This window comes from Oreochromis niloticus, linkage group LG8 (genome assembly GCF_001858045.2).
Source record: "Oreochromis niloticus isolate F11D_XX linkage group LG8, O_niloticus_UMD_NMBU, whole genome shotgun sequence".
Lineage (NCBI taxonomy): Eukaryota > Metazoa > Chordata > Actinopteri > Cichliformes > Cichlidae > Oreochromis > Oreochromis niloticus.
This window is the reverse complement of record NC_031973.2, coordinates 14522498-14545331: the sequence shown is the minus strand read 5'-3', so window position 1 is coordinate 14545331 and position 22834 is coordinate 14522498. Positions and strand designations below refer to the sequence as shown.

Sequence of the window (22834 nt, the reverse complement as noted above, 5' to 3'; positions counted from 1 at the left end):
GATTGATGAACAGTTCACTGCTGATGACTTTCTTCCTTGGCATTGTATTACTACAGACACACCTGCAAAGTGCCAAAGCGTGTGCTTTGATCGAGGTGTTCACACTTGTTGATGATCAGTTAATTAACAGCACCTGGCTCCTATTTACCCTCTTAATTCACACGGAAGAAACCAGTGTGTACTTAGTTTGTCCCCACCCTGCTTCTGGAGTGCTTAGACTTATTTTTTGTGAAATAAATAATGACACACTCTAATGTGTCACGTTGTTGTACATCTGTGTCATATTTACTGAATTTTATGACCTGCCAAGGACCAGATGATATGTAAAAGCCAAGAATTTTTAAAAAAGGCTTAAAAAAAGTTAAAAGACTTTACCACACAAAAGATTTCAAGGTCTGTTTTTATTATTTATTTATTTTCTGGCATGTTGTCCATCCTTAAAATACACTGAAGAATACTGATATGCAGTTTCTCATCTTTTCTTTTTTCATTTTTTCCTCCTTCACGGTACAGTGAGACCCTGATTCCTGTGTAATGACACCGGTATAGGAATACTCTACAAACACAAAATTAAAACACAATAGCTGGCATACCACCATAACGTAATGCATCGTCGTAACCACTTTGTAACAAAAAGCAAGAGAATGCCCGTACAGTCTTCAAAGATGCACATTTCAAAAAGGGTTGACATTAAAACAACTGATTTAAGTCAACAATGAAAATCGAGTTAAATGCGCTATTACACAGGAATCTGTTAAATATCAAAACAAATTATTAACGGAAATGCTCTTTACACAAGTGTAGCAAAAGACAATTTATCATAGATATAATATTATCAGGTGACAAGGCCTAAAATAAATGATAACCGCTCTGCCATTCAGTCATAAAAAACCTGACAAAAACACACAAACTCTCAAGGGATAAGAGTGACAAAGACTCACATTTGTTCCAACAAGACACTGTACAGCTCAGGGTGGAGTTGGGGCTAAAAACGCTTGACAGCTTTGAAAACTCTGCAGATCAACATTTCCCCTCAAGTTCGTGGAAAGCCAAGGCATTATAAAAAGGTAACATAACCCATTGCACTGAAGGACTGAAATAAAGTCATAGCTTTAGAGGACTACTTAGAAAAAAAACCAAACAAACTAGTAAACAGCCAGAGGAGCTTGATGTCCCTGGTCCAAGTTTATAAAGTAGGCATCTTTCTCCAACAGTACATGACATCCACCCACCTCATCGGTCGAGGACGAGCTCAGAAGCCAAGTTGCACAGCAAAACGATACAGTTACAAACTGTAGTAAAGAATGAGTCAAGATTTCAGTTTTCTTCTGCGTTATCGTACTTCTTCAAAAGAGACTACACCGAAGAAGAAGAAAAAATATATATATTACAAATGAAACTTCCAGTTTAGTAACAAAAAGTTTTGGAGATTTCCATGTTTTAGTTGGATGGTGGGTGATTCGTCCGTGCCTCCTCCAGTATGTGGTCACCTACATGCTGGTGGTGGTGGTGGTAGTTGCAGTGATATCTCTGCAGCATCTGTACGTGTATTCCACTAAAAATACAGACTTTAGCCTAGCTGCGTGGATGACACTTATGTACAGGAGATGCTAAAGATCATTAATGGTGAGCGATGAAGTGGTATGACAAAATGCTCTAGTTGTTAAAACGCTACCATGTGGTTGAAGGATGGTAAATCGCACAAAGCTTTCCCCAGAAAAAGGCATAATGAATTCAGTCCATAGCAAAGGCTGAGTTAAGAGCTATGTCATACAAACTAAATGCTTTAGCACCATTTAATACCACTTGTTGGCAAGCAAAAAAAAAGAAGAAGAAAGAAATAGAAAAAGGTGGGACAAACATCGCATAATATACTGGATCCCTACCAGCCGTTTGCAGTCATTTGTTGCATTTCCAAAGTGGTGTCAGAGAAATCTGTTTACTTTGATACAACCTAACATATAGACACCTTTGCTTTTTCCTTCATGCTGAGCAAATTCGTGGTCTCCCAAAGTCTTTAACCCTAAAGCTTCAACTGTTTCACAATCTCCTCATTCATCTGTCTGTGATGTTTTGTAGTAGCCACCGAGCCGTCAGGTGTCTGCTTAATGCACGCCACTGGCTGCCCAAGCTAAAGGGAGAGTCCAGAATCCAGGAGAAGGATTTCTGAGGTTGGCGTTTGCAGAATAGAGCAAAAAGGGCAAAAAAAGGTAACTCAGGTTGTGCTCTTGGAACGTGGAAACATCTGTGGTAGCAGCTAAGTGAAATCTCGTACATGTAGTCATGTCGTGTCTCTGGAAAGGCTTCCAACTGGGATCTGCGACATGTTGGAACAAGATGATGTCAGATGGTGTAAATCGGGACCCAGCAGATAAAGTTGTTGCGACTCAGACGCAGGTCCCTTGGTGTGCTGGAGGAAGGGCTTTTCGGTTCTTTATGGCCAAAGACTTGTCCTTAAAATCTGACGGTTTCTGCTGTGAAACGTCTATCAGTGCACTCGCTACAATGAGTCCTGAGGAGGAGGAAGAAAAAGAACAACATGAGGGTGAGAATTCCCACAAATTCATTTGTCTGGTTAAAAAATTTCATAGATATTTTTATGGATATGTGGCATTTCAACCAGTAAATACAGTACTTCTTTACTCTGGTTGACAGTAACACAATTTCACTTGTAATGGCAATAAAGGAGCAAGTTCTAGGATTTTGCTCCTAAAGATCGAAGAACTACAGATGAGTTAAATTTAACTACTTTCCCCTTCAAACTGACCTTTATTTTTTAGATTGATCCTGATTCTGACCACATGCACTTTCACATTTGAGGTAGTATTGCCTACATTTTTTTGTTTTTAGGTTGCTTTTAAGATTTAGCCATGGGTTACTTTGGTGCTGTGTAGATCAACGCTCAATATCAAAGCTGGACCCATTTGACACTGAAGTTGTTTTTTACTCTCTGCACAGGCTTAAGGTCTATTATAAATTGTGCAAGAGGCCACAACAGGTCTACTGCTTTACAGACCATTCATACATACAGCACCTTGCCAAAAATGATCATGAGGAGGGGATTTGAGGACATGTCACCTGACCAGATAACATGCTCATAAACTTAAATGATTAAAATAGACATAGTTGTCTGTAACCAACGGGTCCCAAATCTCATAAGTTCAAACTCACCGAGTTCAAACCAAGCATCAGAATGGGGAAGAAAGGTCTAAGTGACTGTGAATATGGTGTGGCTGTTAGTGCTAGATGGCAGAGATAAACCCACATAACCATCTCTAGGATTTTACAGAGAATGGCCCGAAAAAAGAGAAGATAACCAGTGAGCGGCAGTTCTCTGAGCAAAAATCTGATGCCAGAGCTTTGAGTTAACAGGAAGGCAGAGTAATTCTCTGGTATACAAAAGGTATACAAAAAAGCATCTCTAAACCCACTAAAGCAGCTGAAGACCACACCAGGTGCCGCTCCTGTTAGCTAAGAACAGAAAACTGAGGCTACATATCATAAGGGCCAAAATTTAACAACAGAATATTGAGAAAAAATTTATTCTGGTGAGTCTTGATTTCTGCTGCGAAATTTAAATTGTAGGGTCAGAGTTCAGCATAAACAACATGAAAGCGTGGAGCGACCCTGCTTTCTATCAAAGTTCAGACTGGTAGCTGCGATGTTAAGGTAGAAAGAAGGCAATCCAACTCTGTCCTAGTGAGGTGTGCCTAATGAAGTGTCTGGTGAATGCAACTAATAAAAATTTAAAAAATTGAAAAACAAAATGTAAATTTTCATTACTCATAGTAGCTCGTAAATGTAGTCTTTCCCACATAACCCTCATGACCCTTATACCACAGCAGGATTAATACATTTAACCATAAGACAAAAAGATGGTTACAGCTTTGTAGCTACCTGACTGTCCCGGTGGAGGTAAGCCTGAAGGCCCAGAGGGCAGGCGCATGAGGACAGTCAACACAGCTGCTTTTCCTCCTGAACACGGTTCCATTGCAACAGGTTTAGGTGCACCCTGCAAAATAAAAAAGATTGTATGACTTGCTCTGGAAATAAAGTTGTTTATATTTATGTGAAAAATACTGCAGTGTGAAAAGCACACAGTAAATACTGCCTTAAGAAAAGAAAGCAAGACAAAAGTACTTCATTGCTTTTAACAATAACCCAGCACCTGTGGATTGGTATAGCCCTGCTTTATCAACTAACCCGATATCAATGTGTCTTACTAGTCCTTTTTTCCCTGCAGTTACACATGTGATGTTGAATTTTCTTTGTTGGGAGCAGCAGACCAAAAATCACTCATATCAGCTGCTGGAGTTGTCGCACTTAAGACAAGACACCCTCCCTTCCCTCCTCCTGAGACAAATGCTTTGATTGGTCACACAACAAAAAACACTTGTGTCTCTGTCAGACAGTCAAAGTGTGGAGGCAATGACCTACCCTCGGACTTAATGGCCAAAAACTGCCCGTCTCGAGCGTGAAAAACATGTCATCCTGATAATGAATGTCAAGGGTTTCACAGCATGTTTTGGATGAGAGGATAGAAATTGTGGAATAATAACATGTCTGAATGGAATTGACTTTTTTTTTGTATTTCTGTGTTGGCTGAATTTAAAATGGAGATGAGAGAGGCAGCAGAGGCAGAATAAAAAAAAACAGGTCTGCATAAGCACACCCATTAAAACGTGAAAATCACGAGGCAGACTCGGTAATTTGTTTAAATGTATTCCACTGCAATCTGCCGTATATTTCACCCTGCGAAAACAAAAACACAAACACTGACGCTTTGGGTATTTTTAAAGCCGCATTGACTCCAAATACCTAATATACACAGTGAGTTAAGAGCAAAAGATTCAGGAAGCACATATCTTATTAGTTTTAGCTGCCAAATGGCAAAAAATACATGTTTCAGCATATTTGAGTGTAATTCAGGGCCACTTCACCGACTCATTTATTAAAACTAAGCACAGTCTTGTTTCCTATGAAGCCTGCAGTATCATTTTTAATGCAGTAATTAAGCTTGCCATTTGAAATGCCATGATTCACAACTGCTCTTGTGTAATGGTGCGGCTATATCCATGTTAGGCACAACTTCCTAGTCCCAAATTGCCCCCTCTTTTGTGACATGCTATCCTGCTGTTAGCAGCCTATGGTCATAAATGGATGGTCGATGCCGTACATAGGTAAGCTGTGTTGCTGAAACAATGCTCAATCCACACTAAGGTGCACAAAGCCAAGAAAATATACACTACACCACTGCACCACCAAAACCAGGAATAGTCTGTGACACAAGCTATAAATGGAGCCCTACCATTTGAACATTGCAGACCGGTGTCTGTGTCAAAACTAAGAAAGAAAAACTCCTGGTTTCCTACTCAAAGTTGATTTAAAGTGACAAAGGCAATTCCCTGGAAGAACGACCCTGGATCAGTCCAGCTAGCCTCAAGTATCATCAATATCTAGAACTATGAATAAGCTGCACCCTTCATGAGCACCATATGAAAGAGTCGTGCTACATATACTCGAAACATTTTTCTGTATTGTAGGCTGACTTACGGTTCGTTTACGTGCATTGTTACACAATCCAATTAGGCTACATGGTCGGAACACAATATTCTCATGCATCTGCTCAGGCACATTCACGATCAAGAGGGTAATATTAAAACTATGCCTGACATTAGAGGGTAATTAAATTGCCAGCCATTTCATGACCATTCAATTGATCCTGCCAATGAATAGCTGCATAAGCCACATTCATATAAGGGAGTTTATTTATTCCTTGTTGATTTTTGATGATTTGTGAGATACACACGTATGGACCGCTGGGTGACACATCAGCTAAAATTGAGACTCGGAATCATCAGCAATGCTCAGCAGCAAAAGCATAAGTACTGAAGAAGAATTTGTCAAATTTAAAAGGAATGATCGACTACGTTTAGGCATGTATGGCTTTGTTGACAGATCGCTAAAATACTGCAACGGCAACTAAACCAGTGGAGATGCTTTTATCTTCATGACTTTGGTCAGCTGCTGGTTAGATTGTTAAAACTTTTAATGGCCTCAACATCATTTGGGATTAACAGTTTATATGAAATCCCCTTAGGAGGTCCCCCCCATCTTTTAATTATTGATCCAGAATCTAATGCCACCCTTAGGTAAACTCCAAATCTAAGCTCTTGTATGTGTTTAGTGCAGACTACCATTAGAAAGTAAACTGTTTTACTTTTACAGAAATTTCCATTTGATAGATGTGCCACTTGCTTATGTGCACAGTTTGTTTTGCTGACCTTGTTACCATGTACATCAACAATTTGATGTCTTTGAATCATTTTGGTAGCAAATATTTGTAGCCATCTGTAACTATCCCCCCGAACTGCAACACCAGCTCTGTTACAACTGAACCATAAATTACACATTTTGGTTTGTGTAAGGCAGCAGGAAAGTTAAACCACTTTCTTTTGGCTCTCCCTCACTTTATCGAAATGCTTACGTTGCTCTGAGAAAAACAGACACATTCCTCCAGTGAAGAGGAAAATCAAATAAAGCTCTTAATAAGTCATTTCCTTCAAGCTTAGTCGTAGGGTTGCCTTTCAAAATGGTCTGAAAACTAGACAAGTTTTAGATCTTCCAAAGATCTGAAAATAACACTTTTAGACTAAGTAGTGTATTCTAGTCATTCACAACCATCCACAAGCACATAAACATCCATACACGAATGCAAAACACAAAAACAAACACACAATGTATCTCCCTTCCTTTCGCCCCTGACAGGTGTCATCCATCATACTAGCTGTTCGTTAGTGGCTCCATATGTTGACTGCCCGGCCATAGTGAATATAGAGGCTGTGGTCTGCCATGTTTGGGCACGAATCGCTCTGTCCAACAGCTGCTGACATCTTGGTCGCTAAAAGCCATGTCCATCTCGGGAGTATAAACTAACCAAATGGAATAAAATGGCACAAAGGCTGTTATAATTTTCACTCTCAGACCAGCTGGAGGGTCTGTAAGTAGTGACAGAGACATGCTACTAACTAATTCAGTGAGATCAATGCAGACGGTGCAGTTAAAGGATAAGGTCTTTTGTGTTCATGTTTTTTTCCCCCTTTGTAAACTGCACTGGCTTCAGTGTGGATATGATATTCAAAAACCTGTTCTATGCTTTACTGCATTAAAGGTCTGGGCTGGTGAAACAAATACAAAGCACAATAACTGTGTCCTCTTTGACATCAACAAATATTTCCAATAGCTAAGTGGCTCCAGATGCTGACCAATTAACCTTTAGAAAAGAGAAATAGGCTTGTCTGATACGTTTCACCTTCAGTTGGTGCCAAGTCATGTAATTGAGCTGTAAGTGGTCCACCGTACGTATTTAGACATTTGGAACCACGGAGATTTGATTTTGTAAACATTTTTTCAACACAATACTTGCATGTATACGGATAAGATGCAGACATAGCTGCTTAATACAAATCATTTCAACACATGGACGCTTAAAATTTATTTAAATATTATTGTATTAACAAATGAATAAGAAATGTTATGTTTTAGCGAGCATTTTAATGCAAAATACACTAACTTAGTCAATAAATAAATAAATAAATAAATAAATAATCAGTGGTTGACCAGTGCATTTGTCTGCATTCATTGAGTGATTACATATAGTTGCGGTGACCAACTGGTGTCCAGTAGCTGACCACTTTCGATCGTTGGCTGGTGGAAGACAACCTCTCAAACAGACTTCAACTAGGTCTGACTGCAATCACTCTCAGACAGATCGGTGAAGCTGTAATTCATCAGACCTTTTGTCAACATAGTGCATTCAATCCGAGTCCGTCTGCACTGATGAGCACAACTCAATTGTGACATGTATCTTTGGGAGCTCCACTCAACTAGTTATAGTCTTAAATATACTTGTATATGTATATGTATATTTGTATAAAAGGTTGGCAAGTACTGAGTCTACATCACTATCTGTGGAAGAATTTCTACATTTCTGTTGCAGTTCTGACTGGACTCTGAATGTAAGCAGTTATCATGAAGTTCTGTGGAATCTGAATTTTATATAAAGATGATTTATCACTATTAATCACTGCATTACAAGAAAAAGATTGCATGTAATTGCTAACTTGACCCCATTCAATCTCAAACTGAGAGCACTGCCAACTTGACGCAGCAGAATTGACTTGAAGATGGCAGCTGACTGAGCGTGTGCAGACCCGACCGCTGTCTTCAAAGCAACCATTTCAAAGACTGCAAATTCATTGCACGCAGTCGCAATAACTTTGGTTGTGGTGCAATCCCAAACTGCTGTTTTATCTCTTGTGACTGTAGCATAAGGAAATGTGACCACAAGAGCACTGCATTCTTTTTTCCAGCTGTTGCCTTTACTGGCAAATAAACAGATGCAGGAAAGAGAAGGGAGTATAACCCGGTCAGTACAAGGTTAGTTGGAGTTACACCAAGAATACCAAAATGTGGCACATTTAGACCCTTTATAGAAGTAAAGTAAATAAAAGATCAGTTTTATGCGCACAAGTATGTGGTTATAAAAGGATAACAGGGAACAAAGCCAACTTCAATGAAGGCCATATGGACATCTAGGTGAAGGATTCAAAGTCCCATATTTAAAGGTCAATTCTGCATCTTGACAGGGTTGAGAAACAGGAGACTGACAATCTATTTTTTTTCCAGTTATCATTTTTAAAACAGCTTGCAACATTGTTTACAGCAATATTCTCCAGTGGCTCCTCTTTACTGCGCCACATAACAAGAACATCATCTTTGATTTTTTTTTGCACAGGAGTGGGAGGAACAGCACTGCAATAAATTACTGAACGACAGATGGACACGTGTCCCACTGTCAAGTATGTAATTAACATTTTACCTGAATAAAGGCAGGGCACCGGCTTCCAACGCCACTCAAATTTAGGGTGTACCGTACCGCTTTACAAGTGCAACAATATAGTGCACTCAGACAGCTAAGAAGCATTGTTTTCCTCCTCTTCTGCTCTTTACATTGCCCTTCACAATACCATAATGCACGGTGAGCACCACTCAGCGGTACACTAATAGCTAATGTAGTGCCTCTTCGCCGGTTGCCACAGTGATTTTATTTCTCTCAGCTCCAAGTGACACAGAGCTTGTTCCTAGCTGAGGAATCGGCCCTTTGTTGCTATGATGACGACGTAGCTCTGCGTACAACTTTAAACGATGCTTTTATTCCACATGGCATAGAGCCCCGCACTGTACTCAGTGCCAGCCTACCCCTCTACTTTCTATCTGTATGGGAGGAATAGATAAGAGCGGAGCAACTGGGGGCTACAGAATAATTCACACCAAAGGTATATGAGCATCCAAGCTAAACAAATTATCAATCACATTTCGAATGCAGAAGCACCATGTGGCATATTTCCAGTAAACAACCAAAGAGGATAAATTAGGCAAAAATGAAAACGGAGTAAAATACACCCGGTGGGCCATGAAATTATGAAATGTTCCAAAAACAGTCCCGATGTCATCATTTTAATATCAGAGCGAGCAATTTCCTATTCAGTGACGCTTTTAAAAGCAGTGGCCATTGCTTCTAGCTAGACGATTAAAACCACCATACAAATAATTTGAAACATCTATAAATTTTAAAAAACTCTTAGTACTGTGACATGCTACATATAAAAGATGCTTTAAAAAATATTAAAAAGAAAACATTGATTGGAAAATGATTGTAGAGGGCAACACAAATAAACAAGAGGCATGGAGAGAAAGGGTCACAACGGGCAGATTTCTTATTGACTGGACGACTGAATAAAAGGTTGAAATATTTTGTGTTGATGACACGAGCTGGCTGAAAATGGCACAATAACCCCTAATTATGCAGCAATAATAACTGCCATACTCTACATGTCAGTAAATGCACTAACAAAAAAGTGCTTGCTTTTATTTGATGTCAGTACAAATATAACAAAATGGAAATAACACCGTCTCAGTTTGAGGCTTGTGTCAAAACCGAAGGTTCTTCGAGATAATGGATTTTATAAACAGGGAATTTCAATAAACGCAATGAAAGAAATTCATAAAAAATTCACTGTCAACCATCGCTATGTAAGATTTTTCCCAAGATGCTTCTGGAATACAGTAATCAAAACGCAAATGTGCATCAAGAGTATTATTCTTACTTTGAGTTTTCATATGTTTAATATTGGTGAGTAAACCCAACAGTCAAATTAATCCTTATTTAATATATGCTGAGCCTAGCTATAGCTCCTCAGTTCAAGCCCTGACTGAAACAAACCATTTTCTTCCCAAAACCCTTAAGGCTAACCTTCTTATCAGTGGCAGTGTCTCACAAAAAGAAGGTTTGGACAGGTTTCTGTGCCTGGATGTCTGTTTTTAATGACGTCACACAGAGCAAAGTGTAGGAGAAACTGTCTGAAATGCAGCGTTTAGAGCAGCTTGAAGCCTCACATGGATTACTTGTACACATGCTGGCATCTGTATTTAAAAATTTAGTCATAATTAACAAGAGTCTCTACAGCTGCAACAATATAACTAAGAAAATAATAAACAGCATAATAAGTTCCCGTTAACTTTACCGTCACAAATGTGATTATCTGTATGTGCACATGTAAGCGAGTGAGTAAGACTCACGTCAAGCACAGGCTGCAACACTTCTGTTACTTCTCCTCTGGCTTCCAATGAAACGTCGACGGAGGCAAAAGGACGACTGGCCATCTGCTGACGCTCTCTCATCAGTTGCTGTAATATCAAACACAGATGACAGATAAGCAAAACACAGGGCGTACTCTCATACAACAATATAAACTGGGAAAAGCTTTTGGGGCTTTGTGATCGACTGCATATAAAGAGATAAACAGTATACATTTCAAACACATAATTTACATCAAAATTTAAAAAACCCTGAAAGTATAATAATTTTAAGACAATCGAGAGAGTCAGCCCATAAAAGTCACCCCAAATCAATATGAAGGCGATGGTCTGTGTGTGGGTAAAATCTATAGACACAGTAACTGAATTGTTTTTGCTTTTTTAACATACATGTTATAGAACTAAACTTTGCAGGGTTAAAGAATGAGAAAGAATGAAGAACTGAAAATACTGATTTTCAAGTGTAACCTATAGCTGCAGGGCTATTACAGTATGAAGCTAAAAATCAATAGCGGATATCAATGAGGAAGCACTACTCAAAAAACTACTCATAAATGTCCATGACCTAAAGACATGGAGAATTACTACTCCACTGAGCTCCAAATCTACTTTTTGTATTAAGTTGTTTTTTTTATAAGCCTGAAATAGATGCAAAAATATTATATGAAATAGTTATGGAGGTACAAAAATATTCAGAAGATAAACACCATCATTGTAGGAACGTATCCCTCCAGATTTGACCAACACATTCTGCAATATATTTGCTGGTTTCTCTCCAGGCTGTGGTGCGGTTATTACCCCACAGTGACACAATTTCTGCGGCTTTGACTGAGCAGAAAATAGCTTCTCTTGTTCCTCACTAATCAATATTGTAAAACAACTAGCGCCACACTTTCATCATTGTCTGATCAATATCTAAATAGGCTGCCATTTTAGTGCCAAGGACATCAGTGATTGTTATTGGATTTGTGATGAGCTTAAGTGTGTTGCATTAAGATCTAATTGTACTTCAGATTAGTAAGCATTTCAAGTGGTTGTGCTGGTCCACCTTATAACCTGACTTTCCTCTGCACTTATCCTAGAAATTGTTTTACATGAAAAAAAAGTTAAGAAAAAAAATGTAATTGCAAAAAACCCTTTTATATTTCTGAAGAAAAGCTGTGATTGATGTTTTAAGTAATCCAAAGAACAAGTAGGTCAGCAACTACACAAGGAAAGTCAAGGATTTTTTTTTTGTGCACATTGTGACATTATGTACAAGAAAGTGATTTTTAAGCCACTGTAAAACAAAAATATAAGCTTTAATATAAAAAATGAATGAACCACTGTGATTAAAGGACCCATGTGTGACCAACTAGTTAAGGTAATTCAGCACTACCTCCAAGGTCAGGGACATTTCATTAGATGCTATTGTATATGCAGACTAATATTGATTACCAGCTACAACAGCTTGGCTGGTATCGTTTTCACTACAAGTCTGTCTGTGTGTGAGTGCATTTGTTCCCATCACACAGCGCTTTTTGCTTTGAGCAGATATATTTTAACAATAAGATCGGATTGCACCAGTCATAGACAAGCAGGTGGGATCAAAAGGAGTACAATAGATGGCTGTGGTCACAAAGGTCCATTGGGCTTCATTCGCTAATATTTCCATAGAAAATACTCTCGCAACATTATCATTGGATTCATGAAACATGTGCAGCAACCTGTTTTATTCTTACCACCGTGCGTATGTGAGTGAATCAGTGAATCACAATCAGTCTAATGCAGCAGGCATGCTACCTGCATTTCTCCTCATAACAAAGAGAAACTGAGCAAAGCAACAACAATGATGTAAGTGAGAAGTCTGCAAGAAAAACCTATTTTTATATCTATTTCACAATACTTGTTTGCCCTCTGATAGGCTGACAACTTGTCCAGTGTGTACTCTGCTTTTAGCCATGTGACAGAGAGGCTGAATTGAATAAGACTGATGGATGATTAATGATGATAATGAATAACAACAATAATAATAATACTAATTCAGCTGTGTCAAACTTTGAACACAGCATGTACAAATACTTTTTAGCACAGCACATCGCATTTGTATGTAAGCCACCGTAGAATTTAAATGCTTCAATAACAGGAAGGGAAATTCATTCCGTCATTTTGTTGCCTTCTTTATCTTATGCAAAAACAGCTCTGATTTTTCATCTCTAATAAACAATTTAAGCAGTCTCTAATTTATCCCATCCCATTAAGAAAACTGTGTGTGACTGTTTGGGTCAGTTGTATGAGAACGCTGAGTTTTCTGTCGGCACAGGAATTTGTCCTTGGGGCAGTAATGAACCCTGAAAATCTTGTGTCCAGACCTTCACCCTCGCTCACCCTGAATATAATTAGGTATTCATTAGTCTGGCCATTAATTGGCAAATTCATACGAGGTCTGGAAAGGTTGACAGCAATGTAGAAATGAACAAGGGGGGCTAGCAGTATATCAAGGACTCGATCTGTGTAACAGGTTTATAAAAATACTATTAGGCCTCTGCATTCATTATCTAAAATTGCTGTTGTTCTGTTGAGGATGTACACAGGAAAACACCAAATAAGATGTCATAACACTAATAAGACATTTGGTAGCAAACAGTGGTTCAACACTAAGAACACCTTCAAATAGACAGACCTCTTCAAATGATTTTGGTCCCATCTATCTATATCTATGCATTTATATATATCTAAAAACCCTATGCATATATATTTTTCTCACTAAAGACACACACACACACACACACACACACAAGACCTTACTGCACAATTGATCTTATATAAAATATTGAAGATATCTAATAAAAAAAATTTTTAATTAAAACACAGCTTCAACCTAAAAGACCCAAAAGTGAAACAATATACAGTAAAAATGTTTTTTAAAATCATTTCATTATTACATTGTTATGTACGTATATTACGTTTTGTATACATCTACCTTAAGCACTTTCTAATAGATTATTTGTTTAACTCAATTTGCTAATTTAACAGGGATAACCGACATTATAACACCTGTGAAATTAAAAAAAAAAAAAAGGTTAGTTTTCAACTTGTTCAGCTAACCACAGGCCAGATGACAGACAACATATTTGATTCTGTGCTGATTGAAGTAGGCTGTGCACAACAACAAGAAAGGTAACTACCTGGCATAGCAACACAAACCAAGCAAGTAAGCATGCAGTCCTGCATAGACATAGCATACTCATTTGCAGAAAGACAGTATTTCATTTGTTTAGAAGGAGTACATTATGATCTGTGATTGCACCTGACTTTTTCATTATGATAGCAATTGCTAATAATGATCAGCAAGTGTTGTTTCCTGAATTTTCTCACTTCTACCAATGCATGTATAGGCTCAGTTGATTATTTTGCAGTCCTATCTAAAAGAATGGAAGGTGGGCCATAACTTTATTCTCAATGGTCACTGGGACATAAAAATGCATGCACATTATCCCCAGTCAAAAGCAATACAAATCACTTAGAAAGTTTGCTGACTTTCACAGAATTAAAGCCTGATTAACAAGTCGGTCCACACTGCCAACACAAACAGCGTCTGTTCATCCCACAAATATGAACAGTGAACAAACTCCATGCTAATTTTAGTTATGGACACAATAATCCAAAAGAAAGTGAGACAGACTTTTACTATTTCTTTAATATGATAATGAGCAGAGATGTACCTGCCACAACCCAGCTGCAGCATCAGTGGCTAACATCATGACTGCCTTGTTTCTGTTTTCTTCCACTCTACACAGGATTCGTTCAATGCCATGTCATATAAGTCTAAGTAACTAAGTATAAGTACATGTAAGTAGTTATTAATTGGGGTCGGACTTTTAAAAACTGGAAATCTAATTGTAGTCTGGGCCAAGGTTAAAAATTGGATAAACAGCCAGTGCATTCTGTGTGTCCTACACTCTGAAAATGAAAGTATACTCTCTTTCAATTCAAAGGTTTTACTTATCGGGACACAATTAAAAAAAAATGACCTGTCCCTTACCAAATTAAATTTATTTGAATACAACCTCAGAAGAACAAGGAAACATCACATTACACAAATTATAACAAAAATGCAGAAGCATTGTGTGAAAAAGCAACCCCAGTTGAAGTGCTCCCATATGAATTAAGAAGATAAGTAGAACTGGGTGATGCTAATGAAATCATTTGATTAATTCAACATCAGCAAATGTGAGGACCTCTATCAAAGCACAAGATTTGGCATTTTGCAGATCTGAAGTATTGGCTACAAAGCCACTTCCAAGCAATCTGAAGTCCATCATTCTCCAGTGAGAAATATTATTCACAAGTGGAAAACATTCAACATTCACAGTTGCTAATCTCACAGAAGTGGAAGTCCCAGCAACTTGACCCCAAGGTTAGACTTTGCAATGCTATGAACCTGTTCAAACTGAACAAGTTTGGCTTGTTTGGAAGAACAAACAACAAGACTTCTGGCCTTACTGCACAAACACCTCACATCAACGGTGGTGGAGGGGTGATGATTTGGGCTTGTTTTGCAGTCACAGAACCTGGGAACCTTGCAGTCATTGCGTTGACCATGAACTCCTCTGTATACCAAAGTATTCCAGAGTGAAAAGAAGTGAAATGCTGTCGCCGGACCTCAAGATAAACAAATGCCCATAAACTTCAGTGAATTGAAGGAACGTTGTTAAAAAAAAACAAAAAAAACAGTGAGCCCAAACTCCTCAATAATGATGTCAGAGATTGATACAGAAAATGATTACATCAAGTTGTTGCTGCTTAAGGTGGTTTTATAATTAATGGAATCAAAGGGCTGTGGGACTTCACACAGTGCTTTTCCATTTTTGTTTTTTAATAAATAAATAATGACATGGTGTATTATGAGTTTTTGTTTATCTGAATCATTTTAAAACCCGGTAAGGACCAGACGATGTTTTATTAGGTCCTGATACATAAAACCTCAGAACTGAAAGGGTGTATGTCAGTGCATTACATTGAAGATGCAGCTGTTACTGTATTGTTGTACAAACTTGCTGGTACAACGTGCATGAAAAAAAGCCCCAAAAACTGCACAGATTTGTTCCCTCAGTCTGAAAACATTGCCTAGGGGAGGTAAAGCTAAGGGAAAAAAACAACAATATGAAATTGAGATTGATCACCTGATTGATTTTTCCTTTGTAGCTCTGATTTTTAAACTTACATCTGAGGTCCCGTGTTAGATTGTTGTACATCTCTACTATTAAACGTCAAAGCAGCAATACCAAACCAATAGATCTGACCTGCCTAGGCCACCACAAGTTGAAATGAGAAATTTTGCCCTTTGCAATAAGATAAACAGAATCGAGTGCCAAGCAAAGTTGTTGCAAAACAAGAAAACAGCTCACCGGTTATTACTGGTTCCAACACAAAAGCTTCAAATCCAACAACGTTCATTGTAAATGTCAGATAGAAGCAATGTTATTTATCATGGTACAGAATTAATTTAAAGCAGCAACAAATCACAAAAAGAGAGCGGGAGCAAAGTCGGGGAATGCTAGAGCTTTGCTCTGTGTCCAGAACATGTTTCAGAAATGTGCTGGGAATACAATCATCAAAGGTCCAATACAATACCGGAGAGATTCTAGAAATGAATACTAAGTTACTGACAAAAGGCGAGAGTGAACTCTGTAAAACCAATTAACGTTTGTGCAATGACAGACTGATTTTGTCAAGAATACAAGCTGGAGCCATTCACAGTTTTGATAAGGGTGGGCATGGAGTGCATTACTATGCAACTTGATTAATTTGGCAAGTGAGTGCATGAATTATCTGTCTAGTGAATACAGCATTTTGTTCCCTTCACTGGATTCTATAAAAGGGTAGGTGTCATCCCGCCTCTGAGCATATTCTACACCTAAGCAGGTCACTTTGTCCCTTTCAAAGATCACTGGCTGTACCCACCGGCTCAGTCCTGCAGAATGGAAATAAAAGTAAACACTTCATAAAATGGAAAACAAAATGTTGAAGTGCTTGAGTATGGGAGGTTAAATGAATATATAAAACAGCCACTTATTAGTAAGATGGCTTCTAAACTTCCAAGGGTAAACTGTGGCGTAAGTTGTACTACTAATGACAGTTGTGCTCGATGTGTAACTTAAGGTGGAATTATTAGAGCGCAAACTTTAAACTGAACAAAGGACAATCAAGGTGACAAGAGGCTTAAGAGTAGGATAATCTTATTGTAGCAATCGATGACTGCTGATTGAGCTCTTCAAGAGCAGACACTGAGACCAACAAGTCTGCAGAGGGACAAGCGAAAATTATGTGGTTAGTAATGTGTTCCTTTCACTTCTGTCAATGAGAGCACAATAATAAATCAGGCAATCCAAAGGGGTGTTTTGAAGTGGCTATTTTGGGTGATACTTAAGGCTCTTGGTGCCTGTATGTAAAAGCAGGATGTGTATTTAGGTGCTAGGCAATCAAATGCATGGAGTCCTCTTTGGAATGCCATGTTTTTGCCTTGTCAGTGGAGTATTTGTTTACGTTCTTTGCAAGAAAAATTAAAGTGAATGTTATTGTGATCACTTGCAATAAACACTCATGCCGTACAGCCTTTAAACTCAGGGGTCTTTTATGTGAAAGTGCCGAACACACACACAAAGGGCTTAGTTTGGCTCATTCTGGCCAAGACCTGAAGTACACTCAAATTCAGACAGGAAAATGAACAGCTGTGAACATCACACACAAGCAGCTGTTTTCATTCCATTTCCTGGTTTGTGTAGATGATGTGTTGGCAATAACTTGAGTGTGTTTTCTGTGAGCGCACGTCTACGCATTTGCAAGAAATTGATGGTCGTGTGGTCTTCAGAACAACCAAAACAAATAACTATAAAATGCCCACATTAGGGAGATACTGTAACTAATAGACAAAAGAATCTACACATTACACCAACAGACACTTCCAGTTTGCAAACTGGTGATCGTGGAATATTCTATTATTGCAGAATGTTCAAATTGTGTTTATATGTACCTTGCTTATTCAAAGCTGTGATAATGAGACTGAAAACAATAGAAGAATGAGCTTGACTGTACAAACTCAATACATCCAATAGCTAGAGTCCCAACACAAAATTCATATACTGAAATAAAGATATACCACAAGCCTTTGCGCTTAACTTTTACATTCCTCACTTGCTTGTCTTCAGCTGACACAACAATCATCACGCCATCAGATCTGCCCATCAGTAGTTATGAAGGCCACGATAATGTAATAATAATGGTCCTTTCTCCTACAATAGCACCAAAAAACATTGCTCTACACAACCATCTGTATTTACATATGTTGCGAGGCATGTCTCTGTGTGTGAGAGAGATAAAGAGAGGAGCTGCATTAGATAAATCCATGTGCTTGTGTGTGCATCATCTTTGTGTTGCAGTCTCGTGAAATGTCAACACTCCCTCCCTTCTGTTCTCCCCACAGGTAGCTTCAAAGAGGTCAGCCCTTGTCCTCTTCTGTGGCATTTACAGCTGTTGTCTTCCTCCCTTTTTCCCCACTCAGGATCCAAGTCTTGTCACCTACCCTCAACTAAAATTATTCAAATATAAAAGCTGTCACTTTGGAACCACATCCCTTCAAGTCCACACAAAAAGAAACCCCTTATTCAATTATTCCTTTAGTGTGGTAAACAATCAGCTTTGTAAGATTAACTTAATAGAAGGAATTACATATTCTCCATTTTAAGGCTCCTGGAATGCTCTTGTTTATTATTGGGTATCCTCCATTCAGAGCTATTTTTTTAGTATTATGTCCTTATTATTATGACAATGATTGCTTGGATATATAGAAATACTCTTGTCAAATTTGATCCCATGAAAAAAAAAAAAAAAAAAACCACACAAATACAAATATCATATAAAAATATTGCCTTTTCGATCTAACACAGTCCAGAAGGATAATACAGACTTCACATCAAAAAGCCAATACCAAGTATCAGACATCCATATGCCACTTGGCCTAATCAGAATCTCATTATTGTCTCTGCCATTCCTGAAAGCCTCATTAGGACTCATTCATTCCATGCCCTTATGTCAGATTGAGGCTTAAATGGCCCCGCAGACCAAATCCTCCCATCTTGTATTTGGACAAGTCTTGTAAGTGCTGAGGCTGTACACCAATTCTTTCAAATTAAGTGGACACAGTGTTTACAAAAGAGCCAAATCAGCTCACCAGTGAGACAACACTGACAGCACTGAGTCGGTTTACCTAATACTACAGGAGACTTAGTACCGTTTCAACACTGAAAGTAGTTATAACTTTACTTTGGTTACTACGCAAGATCAAATACCTAGTATTACAAGCAGTGTAGTAAATCAGACATTCCGTTTTCCACCCTCACTTGGCACTGGATATTTATCTGAGTAACAGTGAAAAATAAGGACAAAACTGGTGGATTAGAAAATAATCCTTCAAATCTATAGTAACAGAGTTATTTTAAAAATTATTGAATCAATGTGTAGCTGATGAGAAAGAAAGTGACACTCTTATAATCTTTTGAATCACCTTTTCCCCAGGTAAATTGATGGGCACAGGACTCAAGTAAAAAAAAAAAAAAAAAAAAAAAAAAAAGCAGTTTGACCATACGTGTTCAACTAGTAAACACAATGTATTTACCCTGAAATAAATATTAACTTAATCATTAAATCGTGTACCTATAAAATGTGCTCACTGAAGCCTAATGGAGATTAATATGTTTAATGTCCAGAATTGGCTGTGTAAAATGAGCAAACCTAAGAGTGTCCTCTCTAGGAAATGAAGGTGATTTTGTGTAATTGCCTTTAGAGCAGGCAATGACAAACAGAAAAAAAAAGGGGGGGAAAAAGCAATATTACTTTTTATTTCCTCTTAGGATTGATTATGGTCCAACTCCAATCCATCCTTTCACCCTCCCACTGTGTGAAGAGCATAACTCCATATGAAGTCATCCTTGCACCTGATGGAGGATTTCTTAATTAACTGTAAAAATACAGCAGCAAGCTTTAGACGCCCTCAGCTTCCTTTGTTTAGCATCCTCTGTTTATACCGCCATCAATCATGTATTTCAATCTTCGGAGTATTTTGCTCCAAATCTTTTAAGCTTTTTCAACATTTCCAAAACACTCCTGCTTGTCTCATGTTTCCTTCTAACTTATTCTGTAATATTGGCATTTATAATGGCAAACATTAGAAAGATAATATACAGGTTATGAAGCACTTTTCAAATGTGAAAAGGCAATGCATAATTGTACAAATTTTCCAAGAAACCCTCCCCTCCTTGAGCCTGGTTCTGTTGGAGGTTTCTTCCTGTTAAAAGGGAGTTTTTCCTTCCCACTGTCACCAAAGTGCTTGCTCATAGGGGGTCATATGATTGTTGGGTTTTTCGCTATATGTATTATTGTAGGGACTACCTTACAATATAAAGCGGCTTGAGGCGACTGTTGTGGTGATTTGGCGCTATATAAACAAAATTGAATTGAACTGAATTAATTTTGTTTGTTACTGAGACAGTCCTGAGGATAGCAAGCCAGTACTGGGACAACTTTACAAGTTATAAACCTAGTTGGTTTAAGAACTGCACCTAATCCAGCAGGCTCTCCATATGAATGTCCAAACTGAATGAAAGTAACTAGGCAGAGGGTGCATGGGCATGCAAGTCTGTTATAAAATAACTTGTACGTATAGACTTACAATAGAGTTTACTAAAGAAATCCAAGATGAAGATGTAAGCTGAAGGTCACTCACAGAAACGTTGGATCCTTTTTCCAGCTGAAACATTTTTAATGTAATCATAATCAATAAAAAATTATTGTAACAGTTCATGCTGCTATTACTACAGTAATAGCAGCATGAGATGTGAAGATGAAAATTAGTGGTTCGAGCTTATAGCTTCAAAAACATGCAAGCACTCAGAAAAATAATGCACTAGAAGTCCTACTTGATATATGAAACTTTTTTACTCAGATAGCACATAAAAAAGACCTTAACTGGTTCTGTAACAATCTCTTAGGTATTGTGGAAGAGTGCTCATGAGAACAGCCACATAAGAAGTAGTTAAAAACTACTTGCACAGCTGAAGCACCCATTACAGCGCTGAATAACACCCTCCAGGCTGTTACAGCTTTCAGGAAAAGGTTACCAACACTGCTTCTCCTTAAAATGTTTCTTTAAAAGTAGGGCTTCTGAAAAGAACATAAGGGAAACCTTGAGCTACTGTTTTTCACATATTTATAAAACCGTGCACCAGAAATCAAAGCCTCATCCTTTCTAACTGGTGCAAGTTTTCACTCTGTATAATCTATGAAGGTCTGTACTGACATATCAATAATAAGGCAGTAATCATACAATTTTTTCCTTTTGTCAATAGGTGACTGATGCAATCTGCTTCCAACCCTCTTTGCAACTAATTTTACCTGTAGACAGCCAGTAACCACTCAGCAACTAGTCAGAGTATACGCATTTTTCCCTGCCTCTGACCAGTCTGTAAGCCTGTGTGACTGAGCCTTTACTTGCAAAATTTTTCATGGGAAAGAATGTGACCAAAACAAATATTAATAATCATACATTGCAACAGTTTTACTTTAGACACGAAACTCCAGCAGCTGTGCCTTCAAATACAGATCAATAAATTATATATATATATATATATATATATATATATATATATATATATATATATATATATATATATATATATATATATATATATACATACATACATACATACATACATACACACACACACACATATATACACACACACACACGTTCTTTTAGCCACAACAAAACTTTTAACCCAGAGAAATTAAAATATAGGGTTTTTTATTTAACTATGCATTTGTTTTGATCTGACGCCTGAAGGACAGTGACAAAACAGATGAGCAAACAGAAAAGTGAGCAGAATTTTAATGTCGTGAGCCATCTGCTCGCATTAATTTTTTATTGACTTTAATTCTTTGGATAGGCATGATTCGAACTCACAGCAGCTATCATTCTTGTTTATTTTCATATATCAATTAGAGAATATAAAATTCAGATCCCATAATTATCAATGTCATCCCCGATGGGGATATAAATTGTGAGAGATTTATTAGTAGCCTGCATGTCATAAAGGCTGGATATGCACCAAATAAAACTTCCTGCTATTGAGTATCAAACAGCGTCCAGGAGAATGTATGGATTCACTGAGGAGATGGAAATGTCGGTTACTCTGATAGAAACCAGAAACCAGCCGATACAGTTCGGGTTAAGGGCAGTGAGATGAATTTGCATATATTTGCTTTTCCCTAAATTTCCTCCACAGTATCCTTCTAAACCCTCTCTTATAATTTCCACTGCCAATCATCTCATCTATAATCCTTTTTCTCCCCTGTCTTTTTCAGCCCTATCTTTCCAACGTTGAATTTTAATGATTAATATCCACCTTTTCCTTTGGTCATTCACAGTATCTGCACTTTCTCCTTTCTCGTTCTTCTTTCCACTGGGCCATTAAACTTAAATTCACAATTTATCACAATTATCATCTTTACTGTTAATCATAAGTATTTCTGACAAAATAATCAAATGGTTAGCCTAAAGCCCTCTAAAAGGAGGTCTAAACATCATGCTGAGAACCTTACAGCCTGTACCATCATCAGCCTAACGATGACACCTGAGCAATCAGAAGGGATGAGTCAATTTTAAATTGTATCTTTAGACACTTTCTTACTAGCAGCCTGTTGCAAAAAAAAAAAAAAAGAAAAGAAAAGAAAATTTCCTCCAATTTCTTTAGTTTTCTCTATGAAAATGCCAAAGTCATAAAATGCCAGTTTAGCTGGTATAAAGTAGTATTTTTGCATAACAAGGTAATTCCCTAAGACGAATTAGCTAAACACGTGCCACATTATGGCATGGTGTGACAGGCCTAAAAACTATCAACAGCAAATTAAAAGTATCTAAAAGTCACATCCTTAAGAAATAGGAAAAGAATCCAGAAACGATCTGACACAAGACCTGAGAGATACATCTGACCCTTCAGTTGATCCATCTACTATTTTCTGAAACCTCCTCAGGAGTGGAAGGGTGGCTGTAAAGAAGCCATTTTTAACAAAGGCAAACAAGGCTTGAGATCTCTCAAATTACACAAGAACTGGACTGAAAATCTGCGTTAACAAGTTG

The 22834-nt window shown here is 37.9% G+C and overlaps 1 protein-coding gene across 1 annotated transcript in view; it reads right to left on the bottom strand.

The window, feature by feature from the left end:
* Window positions 1-386: 386 nt before the first annotated feature.
* atrnl1b (attractin-like 1b) overlaps window positions 387-22834 on the bottom strand; it is a 72489-nt gene continuing 50041 nt past the window's right edge. Inside the window, exons 27-29 of the mRNA XM_003441858.5 lie at window positions 10642-10749; window positions 3898-4012; window positions 387-2512 (exon numbers count right to left, since the gene is read on the bottom strand). Of these exons, the coding sequence (XP_003441906.1) occupies window positions 2388-2512; window positions 3898-4012; window positions 10642-10749 (348 nt within the window). The 3' untranslated portion in view covers window positions 387-2387. The remainder of the gene's footprint in view (window positions 2513-3897; window positions 4013-10641; window positions 10750-22834) is intronic.